Genomic DNA, 19666 nt, shown 5'->3' on the forward strand with positions numbered 1-19666 from the left:
AACAGATAGATTGATAGATAGATATGGCCAAACAAAAAAATATGGTTATATGTAATAATAATAATAATAATAATAATAATAATAATATGGCGTCAGCTTTCATTACAGACCAAGATTTTGATTGTAGGCAAAGGGGTTGTGAAGTTATAGGTGTTTGATTGTGGTTATACAGCTTTGGTAACCAAGTGTCCATTTGGAGTCTCCAAAAAGGACCTGAGGAAAACGCATGGACATACCTGTTGAAAAATAATTCAGAAACATTCATCTTTTGGTCTTTTGACTCCAAATTTGGACTGCATGAAGCCAAGACCTGTGGCTGTGGCCTCATTGTGTCTATATCCTGCTGAGAGGTCCCTGAATGTCTGTACACATGTCATTGTATAGGCAAACCTATGGGCGAGTAAACAACCCCATCATTGTAACCTCTGCCACTCTTTGTCAGTAAGTCACAGAATCACACAGACACTTTTACAAGAATCCTGAGAGTGTTTCCTTTCCAATGATACCAGACACATCTCTGAGTCTCAAACTATGTGGGATCTGTGCTGCTCACAACTTGGGCATGTTGTTTAGGCTAACAGCATAAAAAACAGGGGCGTGTGTTAAGTGGTTAATGTAAGAATGAGTAGTTACAAAGAATAGTAACATTGATTGAAATAGCTTTTTGTGTGTATTTTACTTTTAATTGTACACATACAAAAAATGAAAAAACAAAGTCACATGTGAGAAATGAATCTCTTCATAATGTGTTACAGTATTATACAGTAGTAAAAAAAAACAAAAAACTCTAAAAGGTTTTATTCACAATTTTCAAGTCTGTCTTAAAGCAACAGCCAGGTGCTCAAATGAACATTGAAATAGGCTTTATTGCCATAATCATTCCTCATACTGGATTTTAAAGGTCCCTTCATAATACGATTAACAGTGTAAGTGATAGGGCCCAAAATCCACTGTCCTCATTAAAAAAAATGTATTAAATGTATATAAATGTATGTGCAAAAATGTATTTAAAAGTTTATCTGAAGCTAATATTAAGCTTCAACCATCCAAGTGAGTCAAATAAAGTATATATCTTTCAACATTACAGTCTTGTTTCAATATTCATCTGCTGAAGGTGGAAAGTTTTGTTTTTTTTCAATAAGGGAGAAGGATTAGGTGCCATTTTAAGAATTTCAATATGGTAATTATACTTTTTCAATGGAAAAATCACGTCAGACACACATTATTGTTCCAAGCAACGTATTTTTTGTATGTTTTAATGGTGGTTTTAATACATGTCTGGAGAGGGATTTAAATGTCCAGTGAATACATTTAGAGGTGCATCATTTATGAATTTCTCTATATGACACTTATTTGACTTTATTCACCCCTTCAAAAAAAAGGACAGAAATAGATAAATTTATCAGATTGCTGTTTTAATTTAAAACAGTGGACATTTAAGGGGGGAGGGGCAGAGCGCCACGAGGGCGGTGCTGACCCCGGCTGAGGGGCGGGGCAGGTGAGAGGTCAAAGTTGAACTCATTTTGTCTTTTGTGCTAAAGCAGAAGAGTGGAGTCCGATCAAACAGCGGCGTCTCTTCCCTCTTCCCCGGATCCTTTTAAAACTCCCTCCCGAACCTCTCCCCTCCACCCTTGCCACCCTACCCACCCCCTGAACACACTTCAAGGGCCGGTTCGGGTAAGATTTGCTGAGATATGATTCTGTTGTGCTGTATTTTTATCTCCCTTTGCTTTGCTCTCACACTGAAGGACAGGGGGTAACTGTGTAGGCCGCGGGATCTGGCTATTTCCTGGATCGGACGATGCTACTAAAAGCTAGCACGCTGAATGGAAAATTACCGAGCTGTATTAAAATAAGTGTGCTGCTGCTGGTTACACGTTTATCACGGATGGTGCCGATTAAATATTTCAGTTTTTAAGTCAAACATGCTGCAATTGATTAAGAAGTTGCGATAGAAATATTACGGTAGCTAACTCCAATTAGCCGTGTTGCTTTGCGTGACTAGCAGTGATGCTCTCACTAAAACATGTTTTGCGATGCTGTGATTCTTCCCGTTATCACTATCGATGCTCACTCGACATAAAGCCACTATAATATAAAGTGGGAGTTGTAAAAGTTTACATTTATGCCTTTGTGGAAAAATGAAGCCACACGTTGTCTCGCCACAGCTGTCCAACGCCAGGAATTAGACGCTGCCACTTGGAGACAGTGGGTCAATTGTGCTAACGTGAATGAGTGGACTCGGGCCAGTTTAATGTGAATTACAGGAATGAAACGTCTCTTTCTCTCGAAGTGGCTTGCAAATGTCATTAACGTACAGTCCTAAACTCAAGTCTACAAGAGGGCAACTGCATGCATCACTTCATTGATCTGCACTGACAGCAGCTTTTCTAGTAAACAGGGTTTTCTTCTTCTTGCTTCCCACTCACTACATTTGTGTCTGATGGTCACATTTTTCTCTTTGTGTGTTTGCAGACATTCAACCAGTGACCAAAGACTCACTTTTTGTTGGCCAAGTATTCAGTCCCACTGGATTCATCAGCAGAAATGGACTCAAGCCTGGTCGAAGGAGGACTTAATGTCACCTTAACCATAAGGCTACTCATGCATGGGAAGGTGAGTGTGACTGCTTAATAACACGTGTAATATCTGAGTCCACGCTGGTTGTATCTGTAGTCACTCCTTACTAAAAGTGAAAGCAACCTATTTTAGCTTTTCTATGCTGGTGACCATGACAAATGCATTTATTGCTCTAACATGCTTTTCTTTCTTGTCTTCTGTAGGAGGTTGGAAGCATCATTGGCAAGGTGAGTTCGGTTTAACTGCCAAAATGATGCTATCTACATCCTACCCCTTTGGTGTGTTTTGTAAATATATGTGTATTTGTGTTTTCGTTTCAGAAAGGAGAGTCAGTTAAGAAGATGAGAGAGGAGGTAAGATGGCTTTTTTTTGTGTGTGGTTATAACAAGATGAAACGTGCTCAGAATTGTTGTGATGTTAACTCATCATCAGACCGTGACTGATTCAGTATTTCCTGTTTTGTTTTTTGTGTCTCGTGCAGAGTGGCGCTCGCATCAACATCTCAGAGGGGAACTGTCCAGAGAGGATCATAACCCTCGCGGGGCCCACCACCTCCATTTTCAAAGCCTTCTCCATGATCATTGAGAAACTGGAGGAGGTTAGAGTCACTTACTGTGTTTGAAAATAAACTACACAACAAGATTTAGTTTCATAGTGTCCTAAATGTTCTTGTTTTGTTCCTTTTCAGGACATCAGCACCTCAATGACTAACAGTACGGCCACCAGCAAACCGCCAGTCACCATGCGCCTTGTCGTGCCTGCCAGCCAGTGTGGCTCACTCATTGGCAAGGGTGGCTGCAAGATCAAGGAAATCAGAGAGGTTGGTCATCATATTTCTGTCCTTTTTTGGTAACATTTAGGCCCGTATCTGATTCCTGATGTGTTGTAATGGTTGCTTGTGTGTGTGTCTCTACAGTCAGCCGGAGCTCAGGTACAAGTAGCAGGGGACATGTTGCCCAACTCAACAGAGCGTGCCATCACCGTTGCAGGGACCCCACAGTCCATTATTGAGTGTGTCAAGCAGATCTGTGTTGTCATGCTTGAGGTAAAGACTCTGTTTAATGTAATGCTGCTTTTACTGTCTGAGAGTTGTTTTAGATACACTTGATGGATTACTTTGAATGTTTACTTAGTTGAAGAGTCAAAGTATATTTCTGTGTTTTTAGTCTCCACCGAAGGGAGTGACCATCCCGTACAGACCCAAACCCTCAGGCTCTCCTGTCATCTTTGCAGGTGGTCAGGTAGGCATTTGTTTGTTTGGTCCGCTTGTGTTTGACACTGATACTGCTTGGCCTGAAATATCTGATGTTTTCGGGGGAAGATCTTCCCGTCTCTGTTGAAAAAACTAAAATAAAATTATACATCATTCATACATCAATTATACATCAGTCCAGCTGCTGGCTTTGCTCTTGTAGCACACCAAGGACAGAGGACTGATGGATATTGAAGTACACTGTGTGTGACACTGTCACACCCTCCTAAGTGCTCTTCTCTCCTTGCAGGCATACGCTGTCCAAGGGCAGCACGCCATTCCACAGCCTGATGTAAGTGAAGGGCCTTCTGTAAGTGATCCAATATATTTGCAAGTTCGGTCCTGGGAAACCATACCACCTTCTTATTTCATCCCTCTGACTCCTACTTTTCCAACCTCCACTGTCTCACTCAGACATCCGTTTAACGATTCCACAGATTCATCTTTACTAAACATTAACATCAATGTTTGTTTCCGTTTTACGATAAATCATGGGTCTTATGTTCCATTTCATATTTTCCTCTCATTATCACCACAATCTTTACTAAAGGGGGTTCATAACAAAATTTCAGCTTTTAAATGTCTGTTTTTAGGTTTTTCCTCTCCCCGTAATTTCTGTGCGTTTGCTCTTGTTGTCCTTTTGTCCGCTCTATCAACAGCTCACCAAACTTCACCAGCTGGCCATGCAGCAGAGCCCCTTCCCCATTGCACATAGCAACCAGGGCTTCCAGGGTAGGTAGACAGATTGAAATAGGGAATGTGATTGCTGCAGATCTGTAATAATCCACCCAATCAACAGTCTCATGGGGTTTCATTGTATTTCTACAGCTGGGATGGATGCCTCTGCACAAACTGGCTCTCATGAGCTGACCATTCCAAACGATGTAAGTCGCATTTATCTCCTTTGGCTTGTTTACTGTTTTTGGCCAAAAGATACTGTCTATTTTAAAAGTTCCTTTTTTCTTGCTGCTTGCATATTTGGAATATTTTTATGCATACTCTCATATTTCCTTTCCCCCTCAGCTCATTGGCTGCATCATTGGCCGTCAGGGCGCAAAGATCAATGAGATCCGTCAGATGTCAGGGGCTCAGATCAAGATTGCCAACCCTGTGGAGGGCTCAACTGACAGACAGGTCACCATCACTGGCTCTCATGCCAGTATCAGCCTGGCTGAGTACCTGATCAATGCCCGGTAAGAGGCTTTTATGTTAACACATCTTTTATGAAACCCATCCACCACAGTGCAGACAGGAACACAGCAGGATTTTAGGTCTGACTGTTCATGTATGTGAAGTGGTTAAATCTTTAAGAGTGCTGTTGGTCAGTTTTGTTGTGATGGGAAATGTCTTAAAGGGCTCGGCATTCACAGGAGAATAATGTGATAAAAAGCTTCTTTGAACTTATATTCTGGTGGTTTTTTATCATATCTATTTGACTGACCAGTAGTTGTGCCAAAGACTTAAAAAGCAAAGACCTCGTTGTGCGTTCTCATGCCTATAAATAATTATAAGAGGAAAGACTGAAAATCTTTTTCCCCCTTTTTATATTTACCAAAGCTTTATTCATATGAGGCTACGATTCCTCCAGGCAGCTTTTACAGTTCACTTACTGCAAGATAAAAGAAGAATCTGAAGTGTTGCTGGAAAAAGACTGTTAAAAAAAAACACTTGGCCAACACTGCTTAGTGGGATCAGTGGAATGTATCCAAACAGAGTTGTGAAATTAGAGTCTGTCTCTGGTTTCCCCAATTCGGTAACACATTTTGAAAACAGAATTCAAAATAGTCAGAATTTGGGTTCTGCTTATCGGTTCCTAAAGGTGATAATAGTGGTGGGCGACATGGACAAAATCAAACATCACAATATTTTTGATCAAATACCTCCTATCAATATTGTGACCATATTGTAGGGATGACTATTGGTGCTTTTTTACAAAATATTTACATTATGAGATTTTTGATAATCATCAGTAATGTGGACATAATGAGTGAATAAAGGCAAGTGATAGAAGAGCTAGAACAATACAGTTGGTTCAGAAAAAGACATTATGTGACTGTAATGCAGCTTTTAAAACAAGGATTATATATATCTAAAACAGTATTTAATCTCATTATTGCAAACAAAGGCTACATATCTGCAAGGATTTGGCTACCTGTCAGGACTCGTCTATCATGCAACAACAGAGTTTCAGTTTGTTAATACGAGCATGCATGGCTGACGTTAGATAGACCGTGGGAAACGTTTAAAAGGGTTGCTTCACTTTATTACAGACAACAGCAGGACAAAGTGTGATGCATGTCGGAAGCTACTTAGCTGTTAGTCAGGTTACACATCAGATTTGACCAAACATTTAAGGCTTGCACACCCTCGTTCCAAAATGTTTGATGTGTTGCGGTCTCCTAACCAGAGTGTGTCATCAGCCAGCGCTAACACCTCCAGTAGAGCCAGAGATACCTAAATGCAACACACTGTAACTTTACCTCTGTTTTGATGGATTGACTTTGTTGGTTGGTTGCAGCGAGCTGTTCAGTTCTCACCATTTTGCCCCTCTGGCTCGGACAGACTTTTGTTTTAGAGTCTTTTCTAACTCTGTTTTAGTATTTCGCTGCTTTTTAGTGTTTCAGGTAGAACCCATAGCAACCAGTAGGGTGTTTCTTGGGGCCTTGTGACTTAGATAGATAGAGAGATAGAGAGATAGATAAGGGGTAGCGATGGTAACCGGAAATGATAAGAATCAGAATAGATGAAACCAAAAAATCCAAACAATAGCTAACTCAATAGTATGGGGAGGGGGGATTAATGCAACACAGAACTAACACTTTGGGCTGCTTTTATGAAACCTGTTTATCCCTTACATACTGTTCAGGGTCAAATTTGACCCATTTATTTTACATTTGAGAGCTGTAAAAACACCATACACACATTACTTTTAGTCAGACTTTTCTTAATGTGACCCACAGTATAGAAATATGGAAATAAAATGCAATCTTTTTTTTTTTGAGCAGCTCTTTTACATTTTTATATATGCAAATGTACAAGTGTGAAATACTGTATTTATTTAAACAATTCAAAAATCAGCATTCAATTCATCATATTCTATAAAATGTTCTCCAGGATCATAAAATAGTGATTCTGAATGCCTTTTTCCCCATACAATTAATCAAACAGGAGGAATAATTAAACATTTATTAATGATGACTAATGTGTAGAGACTAATGGATGACCATGAATGTTGCCTGAATGTCAGAGGCAACCTCAGATATAAGCCTCAGTCATTGTGTCATTTCAAAACCAGGTATACATGAAGTAATATAATATTGTCTAACTCATTAAGTTTGCTGTATGAATTTTGAAGCAAAGAATATTAATGTTGAAATTTTCTTTTTTTTCCCCCCTCAGGCTCTCTTCTGAAGCTACTGGACTCGCAGCCAACTGACATGGAGGATCTTCATCAGCACCTAATGAAACCCCTCCCCCTACTTTTTACCAAGAGGTCCCTTATTGAACTTAATGCAAAAACCAAGTACTATAAACTCACTGTTTCTCCTCTGCTTTGGTTAGACACCTCAGTTGTAATTATACCATCATCATGATAATGGTATTTTATTTATTTATTATGTTTTTAAATTCCCTTTGCATATAGTTTTTAAAGACTTCCTTCTGTTGTATTTTTTCCTTTGTTTTGCTGTATATCTGTATGATCTTCTTGATATAGGTAAAACGTTTTAGAAAAATCTGAAAAGGCATAAATAATGTTTTTCTTATGTCAGATTTTTCTTAGAAAATGTAAAAATGAAGAAAAAAAGACGCTCAATAACATTATAGATGGACTGTTCTTTCCCTTCCTTTTTAAAATATCTATTTATTTTTATTTAATACGCAGCTCCTTGTTAAGAGTAGAATTCATTGATATTTGCCATCTTCTTCTATTTGAAGCTGTACTTCCTGAATGAGGCATTGTGGGTTTGACGGGTTTTAAATGGGTGTAAATGATCTCCAGTTGAGTGTGCAGGAGAAAACCTCTTTAGTCAGAAGGTAACTTATCCCTTGTTAAGCGGGGGTTCAGAGGAGAATTTTAAGCTACATTATGTCTCACCTCTAATTTGCTGAGTAATTGTTTTGTGTCATTCCTGTGTTTCCATCCGTTTTTATTTCTCGATCAGGACTTTTGAGTATTGTTGTGTTATTGGATTCTGATAAGGGTGGGTGGGCCTTGGTGACCAGGAGTGGGCCTGAATGAGAGGAAAATATTTTCTTTTCTCTGAAATTACTAAGACCATAGTAATGACGTTGATGATAATAATGATAACATTGAAATGTTTGTTTTAAATAGAGAAAATATTTTTTTTAACTGCAGGGCTGGGGAATGCTGCAAGGGGCAAAACTACAAGACATATTGGTCTTTATAAGTATATTATGCTGAGGTATTAAATTATGATTAACTAGAAGGAGAATTATAGAATTAACACTAGTTTCCTGCTATCCTTTTTTGCCTGGGTCAGATTTTATTTTTTATTCTTTGCAGGATGAAGAAACTCACGTTTTTTGTGCACGTTTTCAAACTATTGTAGATCTGGGTGCAATTAAATTGTTGAAGAAATGAAATGCAGAAATTAAAAAAAGATGTGAAATGCTAACGTGTGCCTTGGTCGTTCATATGTTGTGATATTTAGTCAGCTGACAAGACACATTTTATTGACCTCAAGATTTATTAATAATCCAAAAACATTGTCCTGTCTCCGGTGGGGGAATCTTATTTTAATGGCATACAGGTGTGAAAGGGCAAAACTGTCAGTAAATGACACTAGAACAGTTTGGGCATGCTTAAAGTCATCGAAAATAGTCATTTGTTAGGCTTTTAGCTGTTTTTATGTGATGTAGCAACAGCACAAACTGTAGCTATGACACAACCCGTCTTCTTAAACAAACGTCACACTGTCTTTTTTTTATTTTTTATAACCAATACATTATTTATTGTTGCTCATAATATTTTGCTTTTCGATATAATTCCTATGTTACAGGTACAATGTGCAATGCTGTATAAAAACAAAACATTTCTATTCAAACCCAAAGGATACTTACTTTTTTTTTTTTTTTTTTTCTACTAGTAACCACCACAGAGAAGTGCTCTATTCCTTTATCGGGCTACTTCCGCAGTAATCTTAAAGGGTAAAAGGAACAGTGGAGGTTTTTATGAAGCCTACCAACATCGTGAACTATATAGGAGTCCTTGTGGTTCTTTACAAAAGCACCTTCGCCTGTGTTGTGTTAGTTACTGAAGCACCTGCACCAGTGTTGTTGCTGAGAGAGTTGAAGCATAAGACATTAACTTGGCTAGAAGTACTAGTGCGTGTCAGAAGAGGTCATTGCTGTGCATCCTAACAAGAAAAGATGACATTTTTCAGAAACTGATAGAGCAAAATCTACTGTACAATAGTAGAAGTGCTTTTTTTGAACTCAAAGGTCTCCCATTCTATCACAAATTCGATAACCTTAATAAAAACCTCACGCGTGTCTTGCGTGTATTTGAAACTCAGTAGTAGGAGGGTTAAAAAAAATAATATATATCACCTACTGAGAACCCTAATTACGCATCATGATTGATGTCTTGGTGAGATTTTCTTTCCATTTTGACTTTTTTCCCCCTTTTTTTTCAGTGCTGACATTTATTAACATAAACAAAATAACTGAAGTAATACTTTCAGGATTAAAAAAGTGTAAACTTTCACAAAATATAAAACGGACACATTCGAACCATAAATTATAAACATGTAGTCATGCATTTGTTCACAGGGCTGCATACCGTTTAGTCTTACATTTTTATCTTACAAATAAAATAAAGTTAGATATTTCTCATGTGGTATGTAATGGATATTTACATTATTATTCATTAGTATTTGATGCATTAGTGTGTGGAGTATCAGGATGCTCCCAGAGTGAGGGTTAGAGTGTTTAAAGGACTAAGAGTGTGGTGTCTTGTGCGTGTGTTTCTGTGATAGGGTTTTTGCTGAACTGGAGCGGTGGCTACGGTTACCTTCGTAACTATTTTGCCTAGAAAACCCTACTGAACTTACATGACATTTATCTGATGTCACAAGCTGCCAAAAAATCTGATGTCAGGTTATGACAAATGTCCTATGTCATCTGATGTATGTTTGCCAGCCAACAAACTTATGAGACACCATAAGTCAACTTGTCATAGTCTGAGTGGTGTAGTAGGTGTGATCCCTCATGACAACAGTAATGTACTGCACTGACAGATTGGTGTACGCCTGTGATGGTTGTTCATTGTAGGGTAGCTGGAGTGCCCCGTGATCTACGGAGGTCCTGTGTGAGGTGTGTGTGGAGACCCCTGATAGGGTAGCGGTTGAGACGGCGGCAGCCACGCTCCAGCGCTGGGAGGACGGCTGGGCTCTCCGCTACCTGACTGATCCAGCTCAGCACTGTCGCAGTCAGAGTCATCGCACAGCGCCCGACTCTGGAAAAAAAAAAGGGAGCGAGTGGGAAGACATGAGTGTTTTCGGAGTAAGAAAAATGACAAACTGACACATGCAGTCATGCGTGAAGCTGCTTTACCTCATTAGGATTCTGCCCGTTGTCCAGCTGAGCTTTGGCCTGGCCCATGACTCCGTCTCTCTCTGACAGGCCATCGGAAGCCTGCACAGGATCCGTGTTGTCCGCCGGGATCTCGGACCCCTGAGAGAGGAGGTCATCGCTGCGGTCGTCCAACCTGTCGTCTGTGTTGGTGCTGACCACATCAGGAGTGCCGCTGTGGGAGTGGTCAGTAGTATGGCCCTCCTCGCCATCTGACACCGACAGGTTCTCTGAGCTGAAGGTTGACACCGACTGGCACTTGGTGATGCTAGTCGGACGTCTGAAGGAAATAACAGGTTTTTAGATGAATTGCAAAACAATGACGCAAATTCAAAATGATTTAGTTCTGTAAATAAATCAGCAACTTGTCAGCGAGGGAAAATGGCTTGAGGGAATTTTCCAGTGACGAAGGACAGCAACTCACCGTCTCCGTGGTAACTCAACCTCACTGTCAACTTCACCCTCCTCCTCTTCTGATGACACTCCACGCCTCTGTAGTCACAGACAGGGAAAATGCACAAGCGAAAATGATCAAAGTACTCACAGGAAAATACTGAAGAACATGAACACATCCATCCGGCACTCTACCTGTTTGCGTGTGATAGCTGCCCTGTACAGAATGGCTGAAGGTGTGAGGTGCTGACTCCCGATTCCCCCTGATGCCCCCCGGGGCATCCTCACAGCACCGGCTCCCTCCTCCTTGTCTTCCCCATCATGGGGCAGACGTGGGGATCCCAGAGACCCCCGCCCTGCTGCTGCCCCCCTTCCGCACGGTGAGTCTGGGCTGCTGGAGAATGGGAATGATGCAGCATCCTCGCTGGGAGTGTCACTGCGGGGAGGAGTTTCTGTGAGATCATCCAGACCGGCTGCCCCTCCTTCTGATCCCCCTAAACCTGCAGAGGCACTGAGGCTCCCCCCTCTCTCTAGCCCGCTCACAGAAGGCTCCCCCTTTCCCTGGCCTTCGGCCTCCAGCGTGGTGCAGATGAGGTCAGGGCTGGAGGAGGACAGCTGCCTCTGCTGCTGCTCGTGGCTGAGGCCCCGCAGGGCTGCAGACGGCTCCAGCAGCTGCTTGGAGGTGTTAGTGGTTGAACTGTTAGCCTGGGCAGTTGTGTCCCTATTGGGTGACGACTGATTTGCCTTAAGTCCAGCCAGGTCCCCACTGCTGCCCTTACCAGGTTTGCGATGGCGGGTCTTTACCCTCCGAGACCGACTAGGAGAGGTAGAGCTCCTGTTGGGGCAGGCTGGGATAGTGACTTGCATTACGGAGGAATCCATTTTGGGAATGATTACCTCAGACTTCAGGATGTCTGGCCTGAAAGAGGGGGAGGGATTCGTCAACAGCTATAATCCACTATCTTGATATAAAGAGCATCAAACTTTTATGAAAAAAAAACCAAAACAAAACAAAACACTGAAATGACGTATCGCACCTTTTTCCCGAAGGCAGTTTCTGCGGGACATTTCTCTTCTTGATGAGTTTGTCCATGGAGTTAGAAGAGCTGCTCTGTCTGGAGCTGTGGTGCTTAAACAAGCCGGGATACTTCTTATCTAAAGACTGCTCTCTCCTGGGGGAAAAATACCAAATGACAAAATGCATGAGGAATGTTAATATTATACAAATATATACCTCTAAATCCAAAATGTGTCCATGGATTTAGTCATACCTCTGCAACTCCTTCTCTTTGAGCTCCAGCTGCAGCATGACAGCACTGAGCTCCATGTAAAGGTTGTTAGCCCTCTCCAGTTTCCTCTCATAGTGTTCACGGATGTCCAAAGCATGCCTGAAAAGAAAAGAGGCTGCAGATGTCATTGTGCATCCGCATGAGAGAATCCAAATGCTCTACAATAGACGTGCACTCAAGGCACTTATTTTCATGCACAAGGGGCGGACAAAGGAGCGACATCGAGAAATGGGACAGGGCAAAAGTGGTCTCATACGTGTATACTGACGTAACAAAAGTACCATCATGTAGAAGTTGCAACTCATCTGGTGCAGTGTGAAAACTTTGCATGTAAGATCTAAGAGTAAAAAACAAACCTGAGCTCCTCTCTACGTCGGTTGATCAGTTCCTCGTCGAGTCGGTGGAGACAAGTGCCCTCCGATTTAATCTTCTCAAAGTGCTGTTTCACCTCTTCTCGCCATTCAGCCTGATGAGAGCACATTTCTGTTAACCAGCTGCGTCCACCCGGAGCTGAAATTATAACTAGCTCTCTAATCAGTTGTTTGATTACTGTTCAAGCATGTGTGGGTGCATTTGTGTCTGTTTGTGTACATCCATATCTGTTTATTTAAATGTATTGTGTGTCTTTTGGTGCATCTACAGATATTCTTCTCCCATTTATTATTCACACAGGGAATCAAAGAAGCAATCATACCTGAGACTTGAAGTACGTCTCCTGCGGAGTGGACAGCACATCAGCTGACGCTATATCCAGATGAAGAAGGATCTGACGGAAAGACGGCCTATTCCTGGGCTTACAGTTCCTGCAAATCCAAGATGGGAAAGACAACTGTGTACATTTACACTGTGAAATCAATAAAGTCCTTAAGACAAACAGACAAACACCTGCCTGTGCATGCCACTCATACTGCTCATTTTCTGCCACTCGTGTCTTTTTCTGTCTTCATTCCAACTGTCCGTCTCCATGAATTGCTCACCAGCACTGTCTGAGGAGGATCTTGAAGCCGTCAGGACAGCTCTCAGGTATGGGCAGCTGAAGACTGTTGTTCCCCACACCCCAGATGATGGCAGATGAGTCCACATCTTTATAAGGGATCTCTCCCGTTAGCATCTCCCACAGCACAACTCCAAACGACCTTAAAGGTAAGTTAAGCTTAATTGTATTCAGATAGTCTAATTTGGATCAAGACTGTTTTAATGCAAGAGACTTGGGAACAAATTACATACATCACATAAATCTGTCATCATAGCACTTCACTATGTATATACTTAAATCCCTCAGAGGAATTTTGTCTTTGAAATATTGAAATCACAACCATTAACTCACAATACTGAGACATTATCTGTACTTCTACTGTTGTGCAGTACATTTAAGATAATTACTGAACTGCTGCACTTAGTCAAGAAAAAAAAACTGTTGATGTCTATATATCTGCTAGAAGAAAATGAGAATATTTATCGGACTTACCAGATGTCCACCTTTTCTGACACTGGCTCATTGCGAATGACTTCAGGGGCCATCCAGGCTACGGTGCCAGCAAATGACATTTTGGTGCTCTTGTCACTGAGCTCCTTCGAGGTACCAAAGTCAGAGATCTTTACCAGGTCATCATGTGTGATCAGCATGCTGCAAAAGTGAGATTAAAACCCTCATTTTCTCAATCCGTAAAATGTCGATTTTACATGTTAACATCTTCATAAATCTTTCTACATTCGGTGCAAGCTGTGTTTGAGCCCGTTGACTTACTTGGGGGATTTGAGGTCTCGGTGGATGATTTTGTGGAGGTGTAGGTAGTTCATGCCGCCCGCAATGCCCATGGACCAGTCAACCAGGAGGGAGGGGGTGATTTTACGGCCCGCCCTCAACACCTCATACAGCTGGCCTTGAGCACAGTATTCCATCAAGATACAGTAACAAGGAGCCTGCGTGCACACACCCCTAGAAGGAAGCAAGGCGGTCAGATAAGAGCAGTTGTGAACAGAAGAGGAAAGTGCTATATCAAAGCCAGATTTATGCATAAAATAAGTGGTATATTGATACGTGGCCCTGTGAGATATACTATCAATGGCCTCCTCACTTGAAAGTGATGATGTTGGGGTGCTTGAGTTTGCGGAGGTGTTTGATCTCAGTCTCTTTGATGTCCCGAACTTTCTTTACAGCCACGTCTTCCCCGTGGAACTTGCCGAGGAAGACGGCCCCCTGTGCCCCGCTGCCTACCCACTGCAGGTCCGAGATCTCCTCGAAGGGAACCTCCCAGGACTCTAAACGCAGACCAACAAGACGAAAAAACAAATCTACATGAATACACGTTACTCAAAATCTACACGGGTATTGAAACAAAAACTTTTCTTCTATGCAGCAAGCATAAGTAAACAGGAGCATCCTTAGAGGAATTACTTATGTTATGTCCATCCCACATTGCAAAGTTTCCAAATGTCAATGTGAACTCCTGCCAGTTTGAAAAAGGAGTCAGGGGATTTACTAAGCAAATGCTAGGTCCATGCTACACATTAGAATGAGCTGGCAGGACACGATTGCATCATACAAAGTGCCTTCCATGTTCAAACAAATGGTATATTGACAACTTATGCACTGGACCAATACATTTCTATCAGGCTGCACAGAGATAAGTGAAAATTGAGGGGAAACACAATGATCTGCTCATCGTCTAATCAGTGTCATCTGTCATACTAACATGACTCAAATGACTGAGAGAGCGTGGTCACTAAAGAGAAATGAGCTGGGCAGAATAAAGGAGACAGGCAGATCAATTCTTCATGAGGTCCGCTGAAGTGTCGAGCTCTCTGGAGAGCTGCTGCAGTGGAGGCAGATGCTTGTGACGTTTCCCCTGGCCAGCTGTGAAAACTCACTGTAGCTGAAGACTGAATAAGCAGGCCTGACGGACTCATAAACAAAGTCACACTGCTGGTAGAATATGGTGGCAGTCAGAGAGAAATTAAATAAGGTTCCAGTGGGGGAAGTAACTAAGTTAATCAAGTACTGTAGGGTTTGAGTTAATTATACATTTTCTGCCACTTAATTCCACTCCACAATATTTCAGAGGGATAAATTGCACTTTTTACCTCACTGCATATATCTGAAAACCACAGTTATTATTAAAAAAAAAACATATTAAATGTACAAAATATAATATATCGTTGAATATTAAACCAGGGATTCCCCACCTTCTTGTCTTGTGACCTCTTACAAAGATGAGGTTAGTTGGGGCCTGTGGTCATGTTTCAGATGTGTGACACGTCCTCTCTTAACTTTTTATTAAAATAATTGGGACCCAAAGGTTACATTGTCCAATATTTCACAAAGAAAGCCCAAAATAAATGAATGCAGTAGATTTTTTTATTCCTTTTCCTTACAACATTAATCATGTCATGGCCACTCAGATTTATCTTGTGACCCTTTGAAAGGGGCTTGATGCCTAGGTTAGGAACCTCTGGACTAAACTACCTGACTGTATACAAAGTAGTTAAAGTAACTCCACCTTGAGTGAGTGCACTGATGCATAATATAATAATGTCAGATACTGTAATGATAAATCAGTCACAGGTATGATTTCCTGCTTATTATAATTTTGTACTGCTGATAATACTTCTGTACTTTAAATGTAGGATTTTACTTGTAATATAGTATTTATAGATTATTGTATTTTTTCAAGGCTTATGAGGTTTAAGCTTCAGTGCAGCTCTGTGGTTTCTATATCTCATATATCTCATGTTTAACTCACAAACTACTCAGAGTGTTTTGTTCTATGTCATTTAAATGTCTTCACATACCTTCATGGCTATGTTTGTGTTCAGTGGAGTAGGCTTTTCCAATCATCGTCCAGACTGGTTTTAGGCAGCCAAACAGTCCCTCCAAAAAACCTCCACTTCCTGATTGTAGCCGAATGTTCTCCGACTGGCTCCGAACAGCGCCAGCCTCTGGACTGTGCCCCGCCTCGGCCCCACCGCCACACTGGCAGGCCTCATGTTCATGTAGTTTTAGCACGCTGTTGTCAAAGTGGGCTGAGGGTCCATCACTGGGTGTGGGGCTGCTGCCTCCTGGTGCCACCTGTCCACCGGTGTCAATGGACAGCACGTTTCGGAGGACACACTGTGTGGGGGTCAGGTCCGTTTCGGGGGTGCAGGCAGGGGTGTCTCCATCGAGTCTTCGATAGGGGGGCTCTGAGATGGGGGTACTGAAGCCTGAGAGGGAGGGGGAAGGGGCACGGGGCTCATGGATACAGGTCCCACTCATCAGGGGTTTCCCCAACACAGCAGGTTAGGGTGGATGGAGGATGGAAAGATGAGAAATAAACCTAAAGGGGAAGATTTATGATAACAAATACATTAGAATGATCTATAACTCTTTAAAAAAAATGTTTTATTTATGCACTTGTTTTTATCTTAGAATGCTGAGAGTGAATGTTGGTGTATTTGTGAGACCCACCAAAACAAATTCCAATCGACTATGTCGACATGGCAATAAAGTATTGAATCTTGAATCTTGAATCTTGAATCTTGAATACTTCATCAGCTTAAACAAGATAAAAACAAGCCAAGATTAATTACAGCACTGGACAGCTACATTTTACTCATGGAGCTGTCCAGTGCTGAAATAACTACAACCGTCATGTCTAGTATGTCTTGTGAATTTAAAAGAAATGACCAAACTTTTCTATCATTCAAGTAATGCAAAACACCAAAACAGAAGAATGGTGCTGTGTGTTGGGCAATCTGCCAGTTCTCCAGCATAACCACTCATCTCCAAAACCAAATCCTGTCTGAGTGCAGTGAAACCTCCTCTCTGTGAATGGGGAGACCAGCCTGCCCAGTGGAGCCATCAACGAAAGAAAGAAAGAGTGGAGATGGGCTTTATGAATGAATCTACCAAAAGAGCTTGTCAGTCCTAAACCCTGACTGTCACCTGTTCTTTAACTGTCCCTCTGAGGAGCATCAGCGCCTGATATGATCAGAGCAAAGCTACACAGCAGCTCCCATATGCGGCTCGTCATGCATCAAGTGAAGAGCATTGTGTGTGCATCTGAGGAATATGACGAATTGCATAACCATTCTGGTGTGAATGTGTACGTACGTACGTAAGTGCGTGCGTGTGTGCGTGCATGTGTGTGTGAAACAGAGAGAGAGAGGGAGAGAGAGGAAGAGAGGGACCACATGTACCCAATTCACATATCCTACACCAACTCCATGTCTTGTACTGCACCACTGCATGAGAAGAGCCACGGCGACTGAGCGAAATGGGAGCGTGAAAAAACGGGCAATAAACAACCACCGGGCCTGTGCGAAGGAGCAGTGCACACAAACACGCACACAAACACACACACACGCACATACACACAAACGCAGGAAGATCAATCTTTAAATAACCGAGGATGTGATGATGACACTCAGCAGCATCATAGCCGACGTGCATGAATTGCAAGCCCGTTGCCTACTATGGTCCATGCCAAGTGAAACTGCCGCAGCGTCTGTACATTTACTCAATGTTGGCATCAACACATATAATTGTGAATGTGGGCTTTCTCGCTGCACAAATATGATTTTCTAGCATTCATCGACGATGAATCGTCTCTTGGCAGCATCAGTCCGTTGGTGCAGTGTGAGCGGCGTGAACGCTACGGCACCGAGCATCATCCTGTAAACGTCCTGTGATACCAGATTTCTTATTCAATCGGCATTTAACCGGATAGTGTGACATTCCCATACCTTTCTGCCTGGTTGATGTTGCGTTGTCAAGTGAAGGGGTGGGCTCGGCTTTCTATTTGTCGGTGATGAAGAGCAAATCGTTCTCTCTCCTCGGTCCGGGCTGTCTCTTGTGCCTCCTGTCCCTAAATCCACGAGTTTCACGTTACTGGGATGGATCCCAGCGGGCAAATTGTGTTATCAATAACCGGGGACCCATGCAACGTGAGGCGCGCTGGGTTTTGGGGGGAGGGAGCTGTCTCCTTCCCAGTGCTGAATTGACGTCACGGAAATGCGAGGTGTGCCGAAAGGGGGCGCTACTCCGCCCCCTGCACAGCACAGACACACACAGGCGAAACTAGGCTATGAGTTTTCCATCATGTCCATTCCCACAATGTGTTATTATGGGCCTCTTTTTATCCGGTGATTTCTATGTTTGATCTGTATTTCAGCCTGAGCAGTCCAGAATTAAAACCCACGTCTGTCAGTGTCCAGACCTTGCTGCTGCTGCTGCTGCTGCTGATGTGTCCTTGAGCAAGACATCCTGCATCCTCACTGGCTCCAGGAATGCTGCTGCACAGTTGACCATGGCAAGGCTAAGCTTTATATATGTGGCACTTATCAAACACACAGGCAATTCAAAGTCCTTTATATAAGGTGAAGAAAAGCATGATGCAACTGCACCTAAATAACTGTAAACCATAGGCGATAAAACAAACACATTTAAATACATCAAAAATAGATATAAGACAAAAACAGATTAAACTAAATGAAATAAAAACTGTGTAAAACAACAGTAGATCAGAACTACAGCTAAAGTGTAATTGCAGTGAAGTACTAATATGTATAGATAGATAGATAGATAGATAGATAGATAGATAGAATATAATGACAAATACAATAACAAAATAATAATAATAAATGAATAAATATAGATCAATGAAAAGGCAGACAAAAACTAATAAAAACAAGTAGATTAAGACAAATAAATGTAACTAAGAAATTAACAGATAATATTAAATGATACACCAAGGACGAGACGTGATAAATGACTCACTGTAACAACTAAATGGGGACTCTACGTGAATGTACAGAAGACAAATGCAACAAAGGAAATGAAAGTGCAGTAAAGAAATTCAATCAATCAAAGATGCAGGAGAACAGCATGTGCTCGCTCTTCTCCGCCTCCCTGATGAGAAGAGAGAGACAACATCATTATAAGATATAAACAAACATATTTGCTTAGACATAAACACGTTACATCATTCATATAGCCTAAAACAAAGCAAAGACAAAACATACACACACCTCAAAATGATCAGTGGCATTGATAAAAACTACTACATCTTATTCTCATCTGTAATCTTTCTCAACTCAGATGCTTGTTTAGTTTTATCTCAATTCTTCTATTACAGATAAACTTAATCTTTTTGTATGTCATTTTACTTTTCTTTTGTCTTTATAATAAGAATTTTCCCTTATTCTCTCGTATTTTACTTTATTTTATTTATTTATGTACTTACTTATTCTATTTAAGTTATCTAAACATTTTTATCATTCTTATTTTACTCTCTTGCATGCATCGGCCTCAATTTTTGTATTTTAATTTGTTCTTTTCATTCCTTTTACTTTATGTTGTCACTCGTATTATTAGTTTGTCAATCTACTGTAAAGCACTTTGAACTACACTAGCCTGTATGAAAGGTGCTACATTAATAAAATTTGATTTATGGATTTATTGATTGAAATGCCTATTGGTTTCAGTCTGAATGCAGTGTCGCACTGTGACCTGAAGAGGACAGTCCATCAGCTATGTGCAGGTCCGCACAGTTTGTCCCTGTGGCTCGCCGTAGCTCAC

General features: G+C 41.4%; 2 protein-coding genes across 3 annotated transcripts; one reads left to right on the top strand and one right to left on the bottom strand.

The window, feature by feature from the left end:
• Positions 1 to 1543: 1543 nt before the first annotated feature.
• pcbp2 (poly(rC) binding protein 2) lies at positions 1544 to 8469 on the top strand. Of its 2 annotated transcripts, none has more exons than XM_053317457.1 (13): positions 1544 to 1677; positions 2476 to 2616; positions 2784 to 2807; positions 2901 to 2933; positions 3062 to 3178; positions 3269 to 3400; positions 3497 to 3625; positions 3747 to 3821; positions 4083 to 4142; positions 4492 to 4564; positions 4661 to 4716; positions 4856 to 5025; positions 7232 to 8469. In XM_053317457.1, exons 2-13 carry the CDS (start codon positions 2548 to 2550, stop codon positions 7266 to 7268), a joined length of 975 nt encoding a protein of 324 aa, XP_053173432.1. In that variant the 5' UTR covers positions 1544 to 1677; positions 2476 to 2547; the 3' UTR covers positions 7269 to 8469. The 2 variants fall into 2 exon arrangements, with proteins under 2 accessions (XP_053173432.1, XP_053173433.1); XM_053317458.1 differs by having other exon boundaries at positions 4083 to 4124.
• A 1679-nt stretch (positions 8470 to 10148) lies between these two features.
• On the bottom strand, positions 10149 to 16363 carry map3k12 (mitogen-activated protein kinase kinase kinase 12). Its single transcript, XM_053317783.1, has 13 exons — positions 15901 to 16363; positions 14187 to 14370; positions 13856 to 14047; positions 13577 to 13735; positions 13086 to 13244; positions 12803 to 12911; positions 12465 to 12574; positions 12091 to 12207; positions 11857 to 11991; positions 11015 to 11738; positions 10851 to 10918; positions 10409 to 10706; positions 10149 to 10310 (listed from the first exon to the last, which is right to left on the bottom strand). The coding sequence occupies exons 1-13, from the start codon at positions 16361 to 16363 to the stop codon at positions 10149 to 10151; spliced, it is 2880 nt and encodes a 959-aa protein (XP_053173758.1).
• Positions 16364 to 19666: the final 3303 nt, after the last annotated feature.

The sequence above is a fragment of the Scomber japonicus genome, chromosome 4 (genome assembly GCF_027409825.1).
Source record: "Scomber japonicus isolate fScoJap1 chromosome 4, fScoJap1.pri, whole genome shotgun sequence".
NCBI classification, from domain to species: Eukaryota; Metazoa; Chordata; class Actinopteri; order Scombriformes; family Scombridae; genus Scomber; species Scomber japonicus.